This window comes from Notothenia coriiceps, unplaced genomic scaffold (assembly GCF_000735185.1).
Source record: "Notothenia coriiceps isolate Sejong01 unplaced genomic scaffold, NC01 NC01_scaffold00000061, whole genome shotgun sequence".
NCBI lineage: Eukaryota > Metazoa > Chordata > Actinopteri > Perciformes > Nototheniidae > Notothenia > Notothenia coriiceps.
In genome coordinates, this window is record NW_011332762.1 from 12248 (window position 1) to 24634 (window position 12387).

The window sequence follows — 12387 nt, forward strand, 5'->3', positions numbered from 1 at the left end:
GTCGTGCTTTTTACAGCGCTACGGCTTCCACAGATTAATTTGTTTATGTATTTATTGTCAAAGCATTTAATATATTCATTGCTATCGGGACGTTAAGAGCATTCCATGGAATATAACAAAAAGTGTTTTCTGAAATAAATTACATACCCCATTGAATTATGACTGAAGATCGTCAGCTGTCTTCCTCTCCCGTGTTGTTCCTCGTTTATCCATAGTTCGCTCATCGAGCCGGGGGTCAGGTTATTCGCCTCCAAGAAAAGGCGCTCGTGCGGGACCGTAGCAGGATGTGACGCATATTTTAGTTGACCTAATTAAAACCGTTTTGTTTTTTATTTATGTGTCACAGTATCACCTCAAAATACAAGATACGAAACATTTTCAACCATGCAACAAAATGTAAATAGTCCTACAAATACTTTTATTTTATTTCCTTCTTATTTTTGTCTAAACTCAAGGGAGCCAGAGCAGAGGGCTTCAAGGGCCGCGGGTTGCCGACCCCTGGTCTAAGCCTATAGCAGCAAAACTAGGGGCTGAATCTAATCAGCCCTAACTATAAGCTTTATCAAAAAGGAAGGTCTTAAGCGCACTCTTAGAAACGGATAGGGTGTCTGCCGCCCGAACACAAACTGGAAGCTGATTCCACAAAAGTGGAGCTTGATAAGAAAAGGCTTTGTTTGATTCTGAGTCTGAGCTTATTTTACCCGTGCCAGGATTTAGAACAACAAACAAGTCACACACGTTTGCATAGAGAATGTTTTGCTTTATGTATTCTTTTAGCATGTATCTTTGTCTCAAAATAATTTGAATTTATGTTATCTTTACGGTGTCTGAAAACACTTACATAACAAGAGATGAAAAATAAAACAAACAAATGTGCCAAAACACATGCAAAAGAAGAAGCATCATCAACCAGACAACACATGCAGTCTTTAAAAAACATTTGACAACTTGACCAAACATGCTGAGTGTTTACACAAAGCGCTGCACAAACAAAACGCTGCAATACAAAGCACAGCAAATAAACACAGGAACCAGGACACTGCAACCCTGAGCCTCCTTCAGTCCGAGAAGTACATGCCTAGTTGGTCAGAAGCATAAGTTGAGTCCTTAGCAATCATAGTATTCACAGATAAGTCATTTTTGACTTCTGAGGCGTCCAATGGAATACCATCCTCTGTTGATATTTTCCTAGGCCCACACCTTTGACCCAGTTTATCCGTTTGTACTGCCCTCAATGAGCACAGGCCTGCGACTTTGGGCTGCTCTCAGTGTTTTGTCCCAGAACTAGCATGTATCTAGCTGAACCAGCTAAATACATGGGGCTGGGGTAGAGATCTTCAGAATTGGTCGGGCAACATGTCTTTTCAGTTCTCCGGCCGTAACTCCATAATAAACCATCAGTGTTTGCCTTCAAGCTCCAGCTCTCCCCGTGTCTCTCTGAGTTTCGTCTCCATTGCTTCAGAAGTTTCCACCACACCCTCCATGATGTTCTCTGGAACATGGCTTTCTGGCTTCCCAAAGAAAGCTGGGCCCTTCAGTTCACCTGCTGCCAGCCAGCAAGTCATCGACTTTCAATCCTCTGGGCGCATTGTCTGCAGTTGACCATATATTAGACCCTCCAGAAAAACGCGGGCAAAAATCCTTGATTATGCGGGCTAAATTCCTTGATTATGCGATTAAACATGCAGGGGTTTTATGTGATTTTATGCGGTGAAATTGCGGGAAGTTACGAAATATGCGGAAAGTTGCAAAATATGCAAAATATGCGGGGAAAAAGAATAACAATTTTTTAAAATATTGGGCTGTCTTATTTATTCTCTCTCACACACAACCTACCACTAACGTTAAACCCCTTTACTATTCAATTAAACACATTCAATGTTTATTTATTGTAAAAGCAATTGTGCTATTTTTATCTACACACAACACCCCCACACACACACACACACACACACTTCTCCGCCTCATTCTGTTTTCATTTACTCGTTCGTTATCTGACCAGCTTCAATCTTGTAGGCTACTCACTTCGTTTCTTGTAGCCCTCGAAAGGGTTTTGGATGTTGATGCCTTGGTGAACGTGAGTTGTTTGGCTTTCTTGTCCGCAGCAGCAGAAAGCATTTTTGAATGTTTGAATGAATCAAAGTGGGTCGTCACCGTCGATTTTCTCTTATGCTCCAACACACAGTTGCACAGGGTGCAGAATAGTTTCCCCCCACTTTTTGCCCGGTCTTTAGTAGAAATGTTCGTCGGTAAATGAGATGGATTACATTTTTTCATCTTGATGTTTTCTCTATCGTGTGAGCTCCACACGTTCACTCTATACAGTGTTGTTTACATTCTGTGATGCGCGAGCTGATGAAGTCACGTCAAGACGAGTTAACTTTTTTTTTTCTCAACTTTGTGTGGAAAAATGCGGGGATTATGCGGTCTTTTGATAAATATGCGGCCTTTTAAAAATCTGCGCCATTTAGCTGATTATGCGGTAAATTCTGCGATCGCAGAATCGCGTTTTTCTGGAGGGTCTAATATATGAACCATCCCAGAATGGTCCTGCTTGAATTTCCACACCTGTTTTTTCACCTCTCATTGTCCCAATTGCTTGGGAGCATTGGTTCCAATCGACAGGTGCACAGTTACTTCAATGCTTGGGATGCGTACCTTTGACAGGTGTGGCCATTCAGCCAGAGCTTACTGTGTCACTATGTCATCAGCCGTCACTGGCAACATCTGGCAGCAGATAGAAACCACTGCTGTCAAGGCCAGCAACCTCCAAACCAGTCAATGAGTAAGCCGTCTCAACTGTTCCTTGCTTCAATTTGCGTAGCAGTAATTATTTTACCTGCAGCATTCAGGTTCTTCTTAAAATGTTTAGAGCAGAACTTATATTTTTGCTTGTATGTGACCTTCACGGGAATGATCAGTGGAGCACACTGTGTGTTCACATGTTGTGACTGCAGTTGGCTGGTCTTTGCATGGTTCCCTCTGCAACTCCAGAGCTGCTAGCTTCTTCATGTGGAGTACAGGGGGAGTTTGACCACAGACTTTGCATGTCAAGCTCCTCTGGCAATCACGATTCATGTGACCAAAAAAACCTCCCTTTTACCCAAGAAGTGATTTTTGCGTCGGACTCCTTCCTTTTAGCTCTTTACACACTTTTTTTCCCCCGCCTGTTTGACTGTATGAGTGTGTTCACCTGCTGCCCTCGTCAACTGTGTCTTGTCTTTGTGATCAGTTGTGTGTGGACAGACCTGTCTCCCCTTGTGTTCTTTGTCAGTTCTTCCTTTTGTTCCTGTCCAGCCCTAATGGACAAATTGTATTTCGTCCCTGCCAGATTCCCAGTGCATCCAAATAGGTACTAGTTCTGAGCTATTATTCTCATGACATATTTGTGCAATTTAGATATGAGTATTTTATTACCTATGATATCAACATAACTTCATAGACACGATTAGCTTACAAACTTTATTTCTGAACTTTAATGTCTGAAAAAGAAAGAGGGCAATGTCTATGTTGCAAATTAGACTGCGTGCAAAACCAACTGTGGGGAGTTTTAACCTGCCTGCTAGTTAACATGCATACAATATGTTTTCTTCTGATATAAGCATTGTCATGAGACTGCAGTGCTATGGAGTTGTCCCAAATAGAATCCAGATTAGGCCACTGGGCTCAGTCTGCTCACACTCATAAACCTTCTACACACTGCCTTCATTATTCTCTCCCTTAGAACAACACTGTTGCCTGACAGGACAATCGCTGTTTTGTTCCTACCATCAGACCCGACACAGGCCAGAACCAGAAATCAATTTCCCTTACAGCGTAGTACACTATCAAGGGCACACCGGCAGGGCCCAGGAGGTAAACTGGGACCTCTCCAAGTCCACACTCTGTTCGGGGACTTGAACCAGCAACCCTACGGCTCACAGTCCAAGGCCCTACTGACTGAGCCACTGCTGGCTGAGGTTTCTATAAATGTTGTTAATTTTGGATTGGAAGAATGAGCAGGAGTTGCATTGTGCGTTTGTGAAGGTTGAGGTGGCGTTGTCACAGGGTTTAAGGAGTGTGTCTGATAACATACCCTCCAATGTTCTTACCTCAGACTGTACGGTTATTACAGACTTTTAAACCAACCACTCACTCTTGTCTTGTTCATGTGCCGACGGCAGAGCTCAGCATTATCTTATAGTCTGTTGGACTGGCTGTGCTCTCGATTTGTGTGCGTGTGTGTGTGTGTGTGTGTGTGTGTGTGTGTGTGTGTGTGTGTGTGTGTGTGTGTTTGTGGTCCTTTTTTGTGAAATAAAATCAACACACTGCCTCCTGTCTGCTCTCAGGACTGTGGGAGAGTGTTGGGCCCAGTTAAAGAAGAGTCTGGAAGACGAGGCTGAGGTTCACTTGAAGTTCTCCTCAAAGGTAATCCAGCATGGGTTTGTCTTAGGGGTTTAGAGAGGGAAGAGCACAGATGTTGGCCAGGATGCAGCTGGTCTGATGCAGGAAATGGAGCCGGTGATGTGATCCTCCAGAGATGCACAGATGTGCTGCAGAACAAGGAATGGGATGGAAATATACTTTGATTGTTTCCAATGAAAACAATATAATTAATACACACAGTACAGGTGCACACAGAGAGGTGCTAGAGCCTGCCAGTTTACAAACCTCGGCTCAGGAGGTGAACTGGCACCTCCATTTTATTTGGGTCCGATTGTGCGACCAATCGGTTCCAAGGCCAAGTTCCCTTAACTCTTGGGTAAAGCCATTTGCACTCAGTTCTACTGTAAATTGGATACATCTGAAGTAAGTTAAACAATTAATAGATAAAGTTGTTGTTGTTTGTTTCCAAAAATCCCAAAAAATGTTTTGACAAAACTAAATCATTGTGAGATTGTCATGACATAATGTGGAAAGCTGGAAATAATTAATATTGTGAATGGATATGTAAATCCAGTTTGTGGGGGATGGGTGATTTGCACTGTGTTTTATACATCATCATACATCTTGTCTCACATCTAAGAGTTAAAAGCCATGTGCTGTTCATCTCTGGGCTACTTTATTCCAGCCCCAGTTTGAGTTTGTCAGATGGACAAGCTCATACTGACAGGGGAGGGGACACTCAACCCAGGAGCTGATGGGAAGAGCATAGGGTCTCCAGAGAAGGGCATGGAGTCATTTAGATAACTGGATATTTTGCTCCAAGGAGCCATCACATTTTTTCAAATGGTAGTTACTCTCTATATACAAATGTGAAGAAAAGTTTTTCAGTTCAATTGTATTGGTCCTACAGTATGGCTCAAAGTGGACCACTTTAGGTTTTACAGACATTTTTGACAAGTTTACAATGTCTGGTGATTTGCAATTCCGACTACAGACACTGCTTTTAAATGGCCAATAATAATAGCTTTAAACCCTTCAGTGACACTATCTTTGCTCCCAGAAGGTACATTTTTGTTGTTAGTTTTTTTAACTTTTGTGTACATTTCCCAAAACAGTATTTCTTTGTGTAGTTTACGTAACTTTAGAAACAAAGGCTTCAAAGTCACATTCACACTAGCTTTTATTCTCAGCAAGGGAGATTTCATATTTTATTCCTGTGTTTTTACATTGGCTCAAAGACCTGAGGTCCTCAGGAGGATGCTCTCTGGTTATTACACCATTTATTATTATCTGCTTTTGAGTTATTGGTTGTTTGTGTTTCGTACAGCTGCAGAGTGAGGTGGAGAAGCCTCTTCTGACATTCCGGGAGAACTTTAAGAAGGACATGAAGAGGTACGAACATCACATTGCTGACCTCCGGAAGCAGCTAGGTGGCCGCCATGCATCGGTGGAGAAGGTAACCAGGAACAAGAACAGAGCTCCGCAGCATGAGGGGAACACAGTTCTGACAATCACCCTGATGCTGATTAAGATTCCCTATATTTGCCTTTCGCGATGGGCTGTTTCCCATCCCTGGAATGTTTTAATATGTATAAAGAAAAGCAATCTGGGGTGACAGTTTATTTCTGATTTCCTTATTTCATGGAAAATTGAGCATTTAAAGCAGGACAGGCAAAACATTTCCGGTCATGTTGGTTGGATGATGGATGAAAAGTAATGACACATGATGATGATGTGAAAGTGCCGCTCCCTGAACCTTCTTGCTGCACTCCATTATTCAGATTGAAATGATTTGTATAGCAGTGAGATGTGAGCCCGTCACTCACTCCTGCGTCTTCTCTTCGCAGGCCCGTAAGGCTCTGGCTGACAGACAGAAAGATCTGGAGCTGAAGACTCAGCAGCTGGAAATCAAACTCAGCAACAAGATTGAAGAGGACATCAAGAAAGCCCGCAGGAAATCCACACAAGCAGGTCAAAGACAGGGTCAAAGGTCACAGCACTGCCTCGCTAGCTCTCATTTATCTTTGGGCGTATATATATATATATTGTGAGATACTGATATTGATCATATACCGCTTATAAAGTTTCTAGAAATGAATGTATTCATCATATAAACCGCTTCTAATTTCTATTTAAAAAAGGTTGAAGCTTATAACGTTTTTTCCCCATTCAAGGAAAGGCAAAAAAATGTGAACTGTAAATATAGAACAACTGCAGGTTTACATCCCCTGCCTGACGAACAAAAAGCTCTGTAAATCAAAATAAAAACACGGGCATATATACAGCTGCACAATTTAGGCCAATATGCCAATTACCAAGATTAGTTTTCTGTGTCTGATCAATATGTTAAATTGTGGCTCAGTTGTTACAGGCGCAGTCCATAATGTGGATTTTGGTCAGACTTATTCTGCTAATTACAGAAGTTAATTTCCTTTAAAACTGCATATAAGATTTAAATGTTAAAAAAGAGTTATATATACAAATATAAATGTTACTTTTGTTAGCAATAAAACATTACCTGTTTAATTCAATGTATCTTGAGCTGGCTAACAGCTTTCATTTAAAACAGAACAGCTGTCTGAGAACATGAGGACACAGTATGAAGCCGCTTGTGTCTCCGTATATATGGAAGAACCTCTAGGCTTCATATCAAACACCCAATGGCCATAATCAGCCCTTTAATGGTCTTTATTTTGGGGGTTTTAGCCTCATTCTATAGTTAGAGGTTCTCAAGGGTTTAGGCTCAAACTCAGGCTCGCTTTTCTAAACGTGCGTGAGATATTTAGTCATCACACATTCTAACAGAAAATATAATTAAATTGAATATAAAGTTGCCGAAATGTCAGCATACCAGAGGGATCAGCATCATCCCCTCCCTGATATGGGTCAGAGGGATCAGCATCATCCCCTCCCTGATATGGGTCTTGTTTCTCAGCAGGATGTAAACAGAGAAACACTCTCCTTTTATTATTGCTTATGATATCATATCGAATGTATTAGAAATCCATGTTGTGTGCACTGTTCAGGCTCAGCTGAGTGATGTAGTCTCATCAGCTGTTGGGCAGTAGCACCACCTAGTGGTAGAATATAGCACCTTGTATTTGAATGTGCTGTACACAGTTTGTTCTTATCAGGTCTCATGTAATACATGTGTGTCCTTTTAAGACTTCTTGTTGTATTCTCTCCAACAGGAGACGATCTGATGCGCTGTGTGGACCTTTATAACCAATCACAGTCCAGATGGTTTGAGGAGACGGTCACCACCAGTCTGGTAAAACGTCCTGTTAATGTGTGTGTAGTTTGGTGTGAGAGAAAGCTGTTCTACGCGGCTGCTCTTCCCTTTGGATGTTCTTCAGCATCATAGTTAGCAAAATCTGACAATATCAGTGGCTTTAGTTCATTCTCCCAAAGTTTGAGTCTGCAAACTCATAACATAAATGAATAAACTGACTTACTGAATGGAGCCTTTTCACTTTGTGTGCTAAACAGAATTTGTGAAGGTCCAGAGCATAGCAAAATAAACATATAAGATACAAAGAAACTACAAGTCATGTTAATAATACAAACAAATGATCTGAAAGAAATACAAAAATAAGTAATATTTCTTGTATTTTGTAAATTACACAAATGTTTATTCATAAGAACTTTTATTCTACATAGACATGTCCATTTTCATGTACACAAGCACTTACAATATACAATATATATATATAAAGTTTTAGTCCATGTGTAATGTCTATAAATGATCAGGTCATATACACTTTGAGAATGCGGCTACAAAAGGATGTTTGTAAGACGTGTGAAGAAGAAGCATGGTTAAAGCATCAGGGCTCCCTAAGACACTGTACATTTACTATAGAGACTGAACGGTTCATTTGATGTCTAGGTGACTTTAGAGTCATAGCTTTGATCGACCCTACATAACCTCTTTTGATCAAATGTGTGACAAGTTTACTGTTTGGTGAGTAACAGTGCCTGTTTGCATTTCAACTTCTCTGTGTGCCCCCCCCCCCAGGAGCTGGAACGGCTGGAGGTGGAGCGGGTGGAGATGATCCGACACCATCTGTGTCAGTACACCACCCTCCGACACGAGACAGACATGTTCAACCAAAGTGTAAGTTCAACTCACACTCAGCATTACAGGCGTTCAGAGGAAACACGTATACCTTTTAGAGTCAGAGTACCATGAGGGATCAGGGCCAAAGCTACTGCGTAAAGGCACTATAGTGCTGTCGAGTCAAAAGACATTTTGATAAATAACTTTTATTTTCATAACTTGGCCTAACTTAAATTGGTCAGGGTAAAGTTCAATCCAGACTTTATTGATTCCCTGAGGTGGCAAGAATAGATAAAGAGGTCATAAATAAATAAAAGAGCTATAGTATATAAAATATATACTGTAGATTGGATGCAAAATCTGACATCAAACTTGATAGCTGAGTGCCAAATACTCTTCTGCTGCCACATTTGTTTTTGAAATGAGGCAGGAGAAACTTTAAGCTTTTGCATCTTTGACTTCCTTTCCATGCACTCTGATCTCCTTCCAAATGTTTGTTACGTTGAGTGTGTATAGTACTTTATAGAGAGTATAAAGTACATTAAAAGCACCATGTTGTCTCCTAATAGTCTAGTTTCCAGCATAGTGAATCCGTGAATACCCCAAAGTTTTATGTTAGAAATGTATAGTAGGGTCCCCAGCACATAGAAACTGCCGGATGCTAACCTGCATATGTTGGGCAAGTTGCACAATTAGCATAATTAGTGTTATTTAAAATTATTGTGGACAATAGTTAAAAAATTACTTGACCGATTTGGATCCTTTTGGAGTGGTTTTGGGGGTTATTGAGGATGCTGAATCCATTTCAGACGTTTTCAGTGGCCATATCTGGACTCTCTGTGGGCTGATTTAGACTACCATGAGTAGTGTTGCTACCATTGAATACAGAAAGCACAAAATGACCATTACTACTGTGGACAATTTATTTCCAAATAAATAAGCAAACTGTCCAACCCAAATGATCCAGAATCCCCGAAATCTTCAAAATCGACCCAAAATAAATCTAAATCAGCCCACAGAGAGTACAGATATTTTTTTTAAATGTTGAAGTTAAATGCATTAATCTGGTGCACTTTGAGAGCAAAATTAGGGACTAAATCTATGAATACATTTCTCAACACCCATATGAAACAGAACTGTAAACAGATTTACAAGTGGAGGCAAAGTCCTGCACCCAAAACAATAAACCTGCTAGCTAACTAGCCTAAACTCAGTAACAGAATGTGGGCAACACGTTCTTCTCCACAGCCGCGCGACCTCTGAGTCAGATGTCACCAGGGGCGGTTCTAGGGGGGGGGCAGTTCCCCCCTAACACTGACTTTGGACCCCCCTGTGGCCCCCCTAAAAAGGAAAAACATTTTTTTTATGATTAAACAATTTCTTGGCTGACGGAATAGGCGGAAGTAACGATATTTGTCATTTGAGTCTGACCCATTAGAGCAGGGGTCTCCAACACGTCGAAATCATTCCAATGTGTACTATAGGACAGTAAAAAAAAAAAACTGTTTGAAAGGGGAGTGATTAGTAAAATATGCATAAATAAAAAAAAAGAACGCTATAGGTGTAACATAAGATAAGAATAAACAAGTTTAAATGATTTGTTCTTGGTTGTGATCATATTCTAAAGATGTTTTGATTATTGAAAAGTATACAGCTCCCTTTCATCTGAGTGTTGAGAGCTGTATCCATACATTCATTGTGTGCTCAAAGTGCACCAGATTGATGCATTTAACTTCAACATTTAAAAAAAAAAGTCTTCCCGGGACTCGCCTAGAGGAGGTGAGGCCCATCCACCCCCAAATAAAGCAGGTTAAAATGATTAAATTGCATACATTTTCTTTTAGAAAACACTGAAAACGGGTCCCACAGACCCAAACATAACACAAAGGTAAGCATATAATAATGTGTAATGAAACAAATACCAATAACTGTATTGCATCGTTTTCTTAGGTGTATGTGCAATTACTTCATACTGTCTTTGTCTTTTTCGTCCTGCATTTATTGTGCCCCCCTCAGAAAATAACTGGCCCCAGCCTGGCCCCCCCAGTCAAATTAGACTAGAACCGCCACTGGACGTCACTTCCCCCTTTTCTATCCTACGGGTACAGCCACTCCCCCTGAACTCCCGGTATTCCCAATGGCCAGTCCGCCCCTGGCTGGGGACCTATACTATACATTTCTAACATAAAACTTTGGGGTACTCAACATTTGCGGGTTCACAACAGGACACTATCAGTGGCGTCATGTCTTCCCCTGAGCTTCAGCTGCTCTCTGTGTCTGCAGACGATGGAGCGGGTGGATCAGCTGCTACAAAGTGTGGACCCCATCAGAGACAGAGAGCTGTGGGTGGAGGAGAATAAGACCGGAGAGATCAGGCCAGTGAACGTAGAGATCTGACCCCAGATGCTCTTCATACGCACATTCAGGGACTGGCTCCATCATGCCTGAGGACCCTCCTGTGACCCCGAACACAGCGGACTGCTTAGGATGAACCAAGATAGGGACACCTGTAACTGTCATGCAGCAGTGTGTGTGCTTTTACTCTGTGGAGTCATTCTTTCTTTCCCTTGTGTGTCAACGTACACCTGAACGTTGTTGCCAAAAAATAATTTAACATTAGCTGCTAAGCCAAATGCATTCTCAGCTAAGAGTGATATTTCTATGTACCAGAACTAGACATTACTATCTTAAATGACAGAGTTGTTGGCTTGTGTGAGCGAATACTAAAGCTTAAACTCAGGCACCATTCCTAACATGTTTGGGTGTTCTTGAAAAAAGACACAAACAACCATTATTGTAGAGTATTACTTTGTATGTGTTGAGAAGTCCAAAGCTTCTTTCATCTTTAAAATAAGTATGAAATATTACGTTTCATTTCCACCAGTATTTTTCTTAATAAATGTACTTTAAATATACTGTTTATATGAACAGTTACCTAAAGAGAACTTTTTTGTTAAACATTTGATAATCCATCGCAGGAGGGGCCTTTATGGGGTTTAGAGGGAGACTAGTGTACGTATATGGGATGTGTTTTTGCAATGAAAGGAGGCAGAAAAGCTAAATGATGTAAAATACTAATAGTAAATAGTTTTAAACGAAAACATATAATATAGAACTATCTGGGACTGTTTATTGCCAAATGGAAAATACATATTCATTCAAATAACATCCTCATTTATATTCTACTTTTTTTAACCACCTCTTCTCCAGTATTATTGCCTATGATTACTACTTTTGAGAGAAGTACTTAAGGGCTGAAGGTTTGCATTTATTATAAATAAAATAAATATGTGTTAAAACATCCTCCTTTTTGTGCTGATTTTTGCTTTTGTGGTGGTGTTTTTGTTTTTGTAAAAAAAATATAAATGCAAAAAGAGCTCAAATTCACATGTTCGCAGCAATAATAATGGTATGGTTATTAGTTCAGAAAAACATGCTTTAAGCAATTAGTACACAATTTACAAATAATCTACAAATCATTCACTATTAACCCTCCTGTTGTCTTCGGGTCAAATCTGACCGATTTACTACTTTCATCAATCATAACTTTTTTGTTTTACATTCGATTGCATTAAGGCTTTATGATATCCTTCACAGTAGACATTTGAACATATAAAATTGCTGATCACCACTTTCATTGAATTTTGGATGATTTAGTCAACTTTGTAACACCCATGGTGTTCCAGGTCAAAAATGACCGCCATAAAGAAAAGGAATTAGTAACCATCTGGATCAGATCACACACACACACACACACACACACACACACACACACACACACACACACACACACACACACACACACACACACACACACACATTCTATTGGGCTAGGGGAACCAAAGGGAAATAACACGACCAGTGGAATTGGTATTAATTATAAGCGTTTATTGAAAGACAGCTGTAAACAAAATGGCAGGCAAGCAGCCTGAAACAAACAAAAGGGCCAAAAGGGCACCGGTTGA

The 12387-nt window shown here is 40.6% G+C and overlaps 1 protein-coding gene across 1 annotated transcript; it reads left to right on the forward strand.

Moving 5' to 3' along the window:
* Positions 1-3939: 3939 nt before the first annotated feature.
* LOC104957014 (growth arrest-specific protein 7) lies at positions 3940-11478 on the forward strand (the record flags this gene model as incomplete). The annotated part of the gene is made up of 7 exons (XM_010784949.1): positions 3940-3959; positions 4329-4407; positions 5693-5821; positions 6213-6336; positions 7557-7636; positions 8381-8479; positions 10706-11478. Coding segments are annotated over 7 exons (645 nt in total), but the record flags the coding sequence as incomplete, so codon positions are not given.
* Between the last annotated feature and the right edge of the window lie 909 nt (positions 11479-12387).